This window comes from Carlito syrichta, unplaced genomic scaffold (assembly GCF_000164805.1).
Source record: "Carlito syrichta isolate Samal-C Ts95f unplaced genomic scaffold, Tarsius_syrichta-2.0.1 Scaffold309042, whole genome shotgun sequence".
Taxonomy (NCBI): domain Eukaryota; kingdom Metazoa; phylum Chordata; class Mammalia; order Primates; family Tarsiidae; genus Carlito; species Carlito syrichta.
In genome coordinates this window covers 258544-267850 of record NW_007253138.1, presented here as the reverse complement: position 1 = coordinate 267850, position 9307 = coordinate 258544, and the positions used below count along the sequence as shown (strand labels likewise).

Sequence of the window (9307 nt, the reverse complement as noted above, 5' to 3'; positions counted from 1 at the left end):
GTTCTTCAGGGTATATTCCCAGTAGGGGAATTGTGGGGTCATATGGAAGGTTGATTTTTAGAGCTTTTAGGAATCGCCACACTGCTTTCCACAGAGGTTGCACTAGTGTACACTCCCACCAACAGTGTAGAAGAGGAACACCACAAGTGTCTTTTATCCCAAATCCCATAATATACCTCCTAGTTTTAGCAACAATGAAAAGGAAGCCAAATATGTTCTGCTCATCTTTGAGACTCCACTGAGAATTATTTTGGAGGTCAGTAGATGAAAAACTCATGTGACATAACATATAGAGTAAGTTCCTGTATAATTTTTGTTAGAGGCTGAATCACCCACTATTACCTAAAGTCAAGTCATATGATATAAACAATATGCTTTTAAAACACAGAAAGTTTAGTGTGGTATTCATATACACCAGAGTGTACCTTTAAAAAGGAAACAAAATGTTTTACACTTCTACACAATTGCCATATATTAACCACAGTTATGGCAAGAGAACCTCAAAAGATCCACCTACAAAATTATGAATGTCAATTGTCATTAAGTTTTGGCTAGGACAAGCTGTGACATTGAATCACATAGTTCACTGCTTCAGTTTTTTCTGGGAAGTTTAAGCCATCATCCCTGGCCCTGGGAGCATTTAATTGTTGACTTGCTTATTTTGACTTGAGATCCATGTCTCAAAATATTGACTGTCCTATCTCTGTCATTAAAGATTGAGTGGGCATAATGGAAGAAACAAGGAAAGCTGAAATCTAGATGTTTAGCGCCAATGCCGTCACATACAATTCATTTGATGTTTGGAAAATAACTTGACATCAGAGTTTTTTCATCTGCAAAATAAGAAGATTGAGCTTAATACATAATGTCTACATTTCCTCCTATTGTTAACATTTTAAAAGACAACTTAAGGAGGTATAATTTCTATACAATAAAATGCAAAGATTTTAAGTGTATAGCTTTATGAGTTTTGATTATTGTATACACCTGTGTAACCATCTCCTCTAACAAGAGAATATTTTGAAATGTATTAAGATGGAAGAGGCAACAGAATATTTGGATGGAAATTACATAAGATCTGCCTTTAGGATACATTGAGACATGACTGTAACACCAAGAAATTTCCATCATGAAAGGATACTCAGACTTCTGTCCTCAAGAAAACTTTCTCATGCCATTTCCAATCAACAATCCCCTACTGCTTGAGAGGCACCCACTGACCAGATTTATCAGAGCATGACTTAATTTTGCCTATTCTAGAACTTCCTGTAAATGGACTCATACTGAATCATGCAGTATATACTCCTTTGTGTCTGACTTATTTCACTCAGCATAATAATTTAAAGATTTATTTGGCCAGACGCTGTGTTTCATAACTGCAATCCTACACTTTGGAAGGCCAAGGTGAGAGGATTGCTTGAACCCAAGAGTTCAAGACCAACCTAGGCAACATAGTGAGACCCTGTCTCTACAAAAAAAATTTAAAAATTAACCAGGCATGGTGGCACGCGCCTGTAGTCCCAGCTACTTGGGAGTCTGAGGTGGAAGGATCACCTAAGCCCAGGAAGTTGAGGCTGCAGTAAGCAGTGAACATGCTGCTGTCCTCCAGCCTGGTTGACAGAGTGAGACTCTAACTAAAAAAAAAAAAAAAAAAAAATTATATTTGTTGTTTCATGTATTGTAGGTTTTTTTAAAATAAAAAGAAAAACAAACTAGTGAATATACCATAATAACCCAATTGGTATATTCACACAATGGTATATTGATTCTCTGTTGATGGTCATTTGTTTTAAATTTGGAGCAATTCTGACTAATGCTGCTATGAATTTGCATACAGATTTTTTTGTGGACAATATTTTCATTGATCTTGAGTACATGTATTGGAGTAGACTTGCAGGTCATAAGGTAGATACGTGTTTATGGGAAACTGTGAACAATTCTCTAAAGTGGCTACATAATTTTACACTCCCACCAGCAACATATGGGAGTTTCAGTTGCTACACATTCTCATCAACAGTTGGTATAAGTATTTTACATTTAGCCATTCTCATGGATTAAAGTGGTATCTCATGGTCACTGCTAAAAAATTGAGTGCCTGTGGGAGTTCTAAATTTCAAAATGTTGTAACTTGAAATAATGATGATAAAGCTCACACTTCTCTTCTTCACCTGCTCTACGACAAAGGAAAAAATATTTCTGCATGTGAAAGAAGTGGTTCATCTGGGAAGATTTGTAATGAGAAATCGGGATGTTACACTGACAACAACTTTCTTGGATGATATTAAAGCTTTGCCAACTACCTATGAAAAGGGAGAATATTTTGCCTTTTTAGAAACCTATGGAACCCACTACAGTACCTCTGGGTCTCTAGGAGGATTCTATGAGCTAATATATGTTTTGGATAAAGCTTCCATGAAAGAAAAAGGTATGCCTAGAAACAGAGCTCTGACTTCAAATGCTGTTTTGACTAAATGTTATTCTGTTCACTAACTTCTCTCAATAGTTAAAGTCTTAAGAATAAAAAGCCCTGAAACCTGTCTTTTTGAGACAACTCTCTTCCTGCCCTGTGGTAGCTAAAATCCTGTTTAATAGCAATTTGACTTCCATCTTGAATAAACTGACTTGGTCATGTACTACTCAGCATTATTACTGAGAGATAGACCAAATTGTATTGCAACTTAATATCTATTATAAGATGATGCCTCTTTTAGTGAAATATTATTTTAAAAGTGAAAGAAAGTACAGAGATGTAATTTATATAACCTATATCTTAATTAGTGCATTAGTACAATTTACATATATGACTCCTCTTACAAAATATACCTCAGTATTGGAGGGAAAATACTGTTCTAAATAGTCTCTTAGAGGTGAGAGAAGAATCAATGTTATTATATAAATCTAACATTTTAAAACAAGGGTAGAAAATTAGATTTATTTCATATGATGACAAGTATCATCATATGGTGTTTGTTAAATTGGATCCATGTTGAGTAGGTTTCTAGCCACTCTTGGAATCATGAAAAAAGTCATCCATGGTTGGTCATCAGTGTCTGCCATAGATAGAAGGTAGGCCTGTTCACCTAAGGCTTTAAAGAATAAAATAATTTGTATAGAATATTGGTCCATAGTCTTCTTTACTTGTGATTTTTTTTTCTGGTTTTGGTATCATGATAATATGAGTTAGTAGATAAATTTTAAAAGTGACCTCTTTTTCTACTGTTGGAAGTTTTTGTAAAGAATTGTTATTAATTACTCATTAAATGTTGATGGAAGTTACCATTAAAAAAAAAAAGTAAAGTAGATCCAAAGTGACTATGTCAATAAGTTTTACTCATTTATTTTGTGAGTGTTTAAGGCTTAAGGAAGTGATAGAAGCCAGCATTTCTCCTCTCTGCCCTCCAAGTTATTGGGTGTGTGTGTCTCTTAGGGAGATAAGTGTTGCTAAGAACCAGTTCCATGGCTCCTGTGGGGTTAGAGTGCCAAGATATCAGGTGTCAAGTGAAGTGTGCCATGTAATTGTGATCTTAAAGCCTGACACTCTCCCCACAGTCAGCAAACACTTTTAGATAAAAAACCATGGCATGGCCAGACCCAACTGCTCTTGGTGCCTCAGTCTTGTCTTGGGAAGGGAAAAGCTTTCCCGGAGGAGTAGAATACGAGTTTGCCTGGTGTACACTGTTCTACAGAGTTATATCCACAGCATAGTGAGGAGGTTATGAGCCCCAACTGGTAGACTATATTAACAGGGATATATATCACATAAGGAAAGGGCATAAGAGGACTGTATCTTAAGTAACTTTAAAATTAGAAGAGAAAGGTTCAGCAAGTGTGATAAACAAAAAAGAAAACTTCAGGCTGTGAGTTGCTTTGATGCAAAATCTCCATAGGCGGACATCTTTAATCCTGGCTAACTCAGAGCTATCCACTTAAATCTACTTACCTTCTGGCCTTAACAGACAAGGATTATTAGATAAATCCAGGTTCCTTTAAAGAGCAAGTCATCATTCTCACTTCTTCAGTGCCAATACCTGAGGATCAAGCCGTGTCCTCTACCTCAGTTTGGGAAGTCTGGACATAGAAGGGTCCACTGCTAAAGCAGAGAATCTAAAGTCTTTGGGGTCACCTCTGTATTTTTCACCCTCCTCTTCAGAATGAGAGTCCTCATGCATCTTAATGATAAGGCTGGAAATCTAGCATTCTGGATTTCTGGCATTGTCTTCCATTTTTATCTTCCCACTGATAATTCTTACAAGAAATATTTGTTGGATGAATGAATGCCTAAATGTGCCCAGATTTCTACCTCCAACTCTTATTGTGGAAACCTGTGATTAACTTAGTTTCTTCCTTTTCTTTTTGACTTTCAGGATGAATAATCATGTATTAGTACATATGTATGTGGGTGTGCATGTGTGTTTGTATGTGTGATAAATGTTGAGTAAGAGCAAAGATTGGCATGGTCAATTAACTGAGGTCTGGGTGGTTTACCCTTAAAATAGAGGAATCATTACTTTATAAAAATTGGTGAAACAGACAATGAGTGATAGATTTTGAGAAACTGTTAAGACTTTTTTCCTAATAACTGTATGGGCATCTACACACCACAATGAGTCAGCTACTCAATAGTATTCATAGGAGCAAAACAAAGTTTACATATCTATGACATCTATCTAAAACAATGAACCAGCTATCTTAATGATATGGAATCTTCCAAAGGGTATCAAGAGATGTTGAGCATCCCATGACCAAATTATGAAATGATGTAGAGAAGTGCTTAAGAGACAGATAGCTCCAGGCTCAAATCCAAACTTGGTTCATTACTAGCTAATGTTAGTCATCTCCAGGTTACGTAACTGCTCTTCAATTCCACATCCTCATCTGTAAAATGAGAATAATAATAGCACTCACCTCATCAGGCTAATGTGAGGTTTAATTTAGTTAACATATTCAAAATGCTTAGAATGATGCCAGACATATTATAAGCATTTAATACATGTTGGACATTGTTGTTTCCCTTCTGTGGGATTAGAGATAAAAGATGTGACTATAGTCACCACAGTCTGGCCTATATCCCTTTTAACTAAGTGGTAAATTTAATGTGTCATTTGCCGTTAAGTTGACAATCAAAGTCAAAAGGAGGCCACTAGATTATAATATGAGAACAAAGCAGAACAGACAAGACCTTGCATTTGAATTCTGTAATGATGTCTAGGAATCTAACTATGTTTCTTATAAAATAGCAACGTTGGAATTTACTTGTGATATTGATAGACATTTTCTAATACTTTTCAAATAAATGCAATACACAGGTGTTGAACTAAGAGATGTAAAGAGATGTCTCGGGTATCATTTGGATTTATCCCTGGGTATGTCTGGAATCTCTGCTGAGGCTAAAGTTGATAAAGATGATTGCTTAAAGAGGGGTGATGGTAAAACTGGTAAGTGTGTACTAATTTATTCGATTTTTAAAAGCCGGGGGTAGATGTCAATGAGCATTGCTCTCACAATGAGCTCCCTTTATTGCCTATCTTTTCTGTTTAGACAAAGGAAAAGTCTCTAAAAACTAGTTTTTCTTTACAGTGGTTTCCCAACCACTTTAAATACAAACAGCTCAAGGACATATATTCATTAATATCAATATTGTGCAGGTGGTACCGTGCACAACCCTAGGGAGTGCCATTCACACTGCTGTAATTACAGATGTGTATATTTATCATGGCAATGACAGAAGGCCAATAGTAGAAAAATATTTTGTGAAAAGTTTTTTTCCCCTAATTTTAACAAAGATTCCAAATGAGCAAGTGGCAATGTCATGTGTGTCCAGTAACAAGGTCAAAACACTTTCCTTTACTCAACCTTCTACCTGATTTGAAATCTCCAATCCATCCTTAACTTTAAATCAGTGCATAAACGTACTAAAAATATAAATATCTTTGGTATAAATATTACTTTCTGTTTTTGATCTTTAGCAGATTTACAAGCATGAGGTAGTGCTTTAACTAAAAATACCTGAAAGCATATTTAAAACACAGATGCTGGAGACCCACCTTTAAAGAATCAACTGATAGCGGAGAGGCAGATGGAGAAGGGGAGCCTAACATTTTAAAAAACATACCCACCACTAACATGTGACCATCTTGAAAACCACTAATGAAGTGATAACAAACTCTGAATTGGCCATCATATGGTGCAATTTCTATACTTGGCTCTCAAACAAGCAGTGTAATCTTGGACTAGTCACTCCACCTCTCTGTAAGCTTCCAATTTCTCATCCATAAAAGTGACAAGAGGTAGACAAAAACCATCTTGAAATTCCCTTCTTGTTCCAAAATTTCACAACTTTAAAAGATTCACAAAGGTTTGTTAGAATTGGCTTAGCCTGCAGAGAGATACAGAGGGAAAATGGATAGGATTTTTTACTTTTCACATTATTCTGTTTTGTGCTCTTTGATTTTTTAATAATATTGAAATAATTTAAAGCAAACCTATATAAAATGTAATAGGATAAATCTTAAAAAAGTAAATCTGCAACAAAAAATATAAAGTACCCACAAAGTCATATGTAGTTTCCATGTCTACATGTGTTTCTGAGATGGCCTGCGAATTATTCATGAATCTAGATCATTTGTATCATTTTTGTTTTTAAAAAACAGGTGATAGAAATCTAAAATTGGTTACTAATAAAAATTGCCAGTACAGGTTTGGGATAAAAAGAATTGCATAAGTAACATTTATGATTAAAATTCATTAAATAGGGGGCACAACTCATCAACAAGTGTACTTGCATAATGAACATTTGTATACCAAACCCTGAATTGTACCCTACATCTTTAAAATTAAACATTAAAAAAATTCAATAAATATTCTAGACTACACTAAAAGGATTCAATAAGTATTTATCAAATGTCATCTTGGCGACTGACCACAAAATTACACATGCTTCTCTTTAAGTTCTCTTTCTCTTTTCAGTGAACATCGTCCGTGATAACCTCATAGATGATGTTATTTCACTTATAAGAGGTGGAACCAGAAAATATGCAGATGGACTGAAAGAAAAGCTTCTCAGAGGAGGCACGATTGATGTGACTGACTTTGTCAATTGGGCCTCTTCCGTAAACGATGCTCCAGTGCTCATTAGTCAAAAAGTAAGAAATGTTTATTTTTAAGTAGAAGATTATGTCATTTTCTTATTAAATGTCGAAGTTGGTTCAGGTAAACAGTCAGCTTACTCTGAAAGATACGTGAGCATCGGTACATTCCCTTCTCTTCCCTGGAAAGTCATATGGCATAGAGGAAAGGCATCGTGTGAAGTCAGACCCCTGGGACTGACTTTCGGTCTCTGCCCCTCACTAGGTGTGGAATGTTTTCTGACTTCTACAATGCTAAGTTCTTCAAGGTTCATATTTATTCTGAGATGTTAACAAGATTGTTTGTAAAGAACCCACAGCACAGACTGGCACAAAATGGATACTCAGATATACTGGTCCCCTTCTGTCTGCCCTTGCCTGTTCCTTGTCTTCACTTGGTATCACACTACCACTTCTAATACAGGAGAATCTTATTTATTAAGGGTATTTATGGAAGGAATGTTCATAAGGTCTCCAAGAAAATAATATCAAGGATGAGCAAGTTTTATGGTCAGTAAATTCTTTCCTTTTCCTATTTTGATTATAATAGTTTTCAGCTTATAAACTCTTTGGGAGTTCACAATCTAGTGCTTGTTTCTAGATTTTAGAAAGTTGTGTTATCATTGTAAAGATATAAATGACAAACAATGTTGTTTAACCTCATCTTTCTTTCCTCAAACTAACTAAAGAGGGGGTGTGTTTTTCTTTTATTACTGATACTATTACTGTTTCTACTTCCTTTTGTGGCTCTCTATTTTCTCTGGATGTTTCACAATTTTATTTCATCAGGTAAAATTTACCTTTGACTGTCCCAAACTTTAATTAAATTCAGTTACAAAATTGCTGACACTTTTGATAGTACTTATTATTGGAGAACTGTATTCCTTCATTCTATTTTAGTGTTTTTAAAAAATCAGTGAAGCAGCTGGGCTCGGTGGCTCAGCCTGTAATCCCGTGCCTTTGGGAGGCTGAGGTGAGTGGATTGCCTGAGCCTGCGGGTTCAAGACCCACCTGGGCAACTTGGCGAGACCTCATCTCTACAATAAATCAAAAATTAGCTGGGCGTGGTAGCACATGCCTGTAGTTCCAGCTACTTGGAAGGCTGAGGCGGAAGGATCGCTGGAGCTCAGCAGGTCGAGGCTGCAGTGGATGGGAGCATGCCACTGCACTCCAGCCTGGGTGACAGAGTGAGACTCCAACTCAAAAAAAAAAAAAGAAAAGAAAAGAAAAGAATTCAAATATTTTGTCACAAAGAGAATTGAAAAAATAGTCAAATTAGCATGTCCATCAATGAAGTTAATATCAGAAGTTCCTCTTATTGTATTCAATTTAAATCTTACCTAAATTCATAATCTTGAACTCAGTAAAATAAATCTATGTTGGAATATATTAAATAAGCACATAATTAGTAACTTACATCTGAATGAACATGTCAAGAGGTATATATCCTCATCTCTACAAAGCAAGTTCAATTGTCCTTGTATGGACTCAGGATTGTTCTTTAAGGAGGTCTTAATAATAACCCAGCATGATCTAGTGCTGATTTTCAAAATCTGCTAAAGATTTACTACTAGATTCACTATAATTCTTCAAAGACTCCATTAACTCTGTTGGTACGGTCTTGATGGCTAGAAGCAAAAATGGGCTATTTCATTCCATTTTTAGGGGCAACTGTTTACTAATCCAGATTTTTGGATTAGTAGGCATGCCATATAAAATATCTACATAAGTTTCTTTATTCACAAATTAGAAACCTGGCCTTTTCATATCAATGGTCTACCTCAGGAAATGATAGCTATAGTTAGTTCACCATGGAACACTTTTAAAATTAATATTTTTGTAGAGAAGGATCAGAAGGCTGTAAAATATTATGGGTTTTGTTGATTTTGTATTACTATTAAATCCCTGAAGAGACATGGCATATAGTTAAGTTTGAAAGAGATTCCTATGGGGAGCCAGCCCCCCAAAAGAGATTTAGAGGGTCCCTGGAAGGTGGGGCAGCGTCGGCGAATATTCTGGGAGAATAGAAGGGAAAGAAAGAGACTGGACTCTGTCTAGTGCAGAAGCCGATTCTGTAGTAGGGATAGATATTAAAAAAGCAAGATGGAGGCATAGATATAAAGAGGAAGAAAGAGAAAGAAAGAAAGTGGACAACTGTTCAGTGAAATGAGCAGAAGCCGTTT

At 35.8% G+C, this 9307-nt stretch overlaps 1 protein-coding gene across 1 annotated transcript in view; it reads left to right on the top strand.

Annotated features, from left to right (window-relative positions):
- The window catches only part of C9 (complement C9), a 72715-nt gene that overhangs the window by 47912 nt on the left and 15496 nt on the right, over positions 1 to 9307 (top strand). Inside the window, exons 8-10 of the mRNA XM_021716867.1 lie at positions 2185 to 2425; positions 5307 to 5435; positions 6967 to 7142. Coding sequence (XP_021572542.1) covers positions 2185 to 2425; positions 5307 to 5435; positions 6967 to 7142 — 546 coding nt within the window. The remainder of the gene's footprint in view (positions 1 to 2184; positions 2426 to 5306; positions 5436 to 6966; positions 7143 to 9307) is intronic.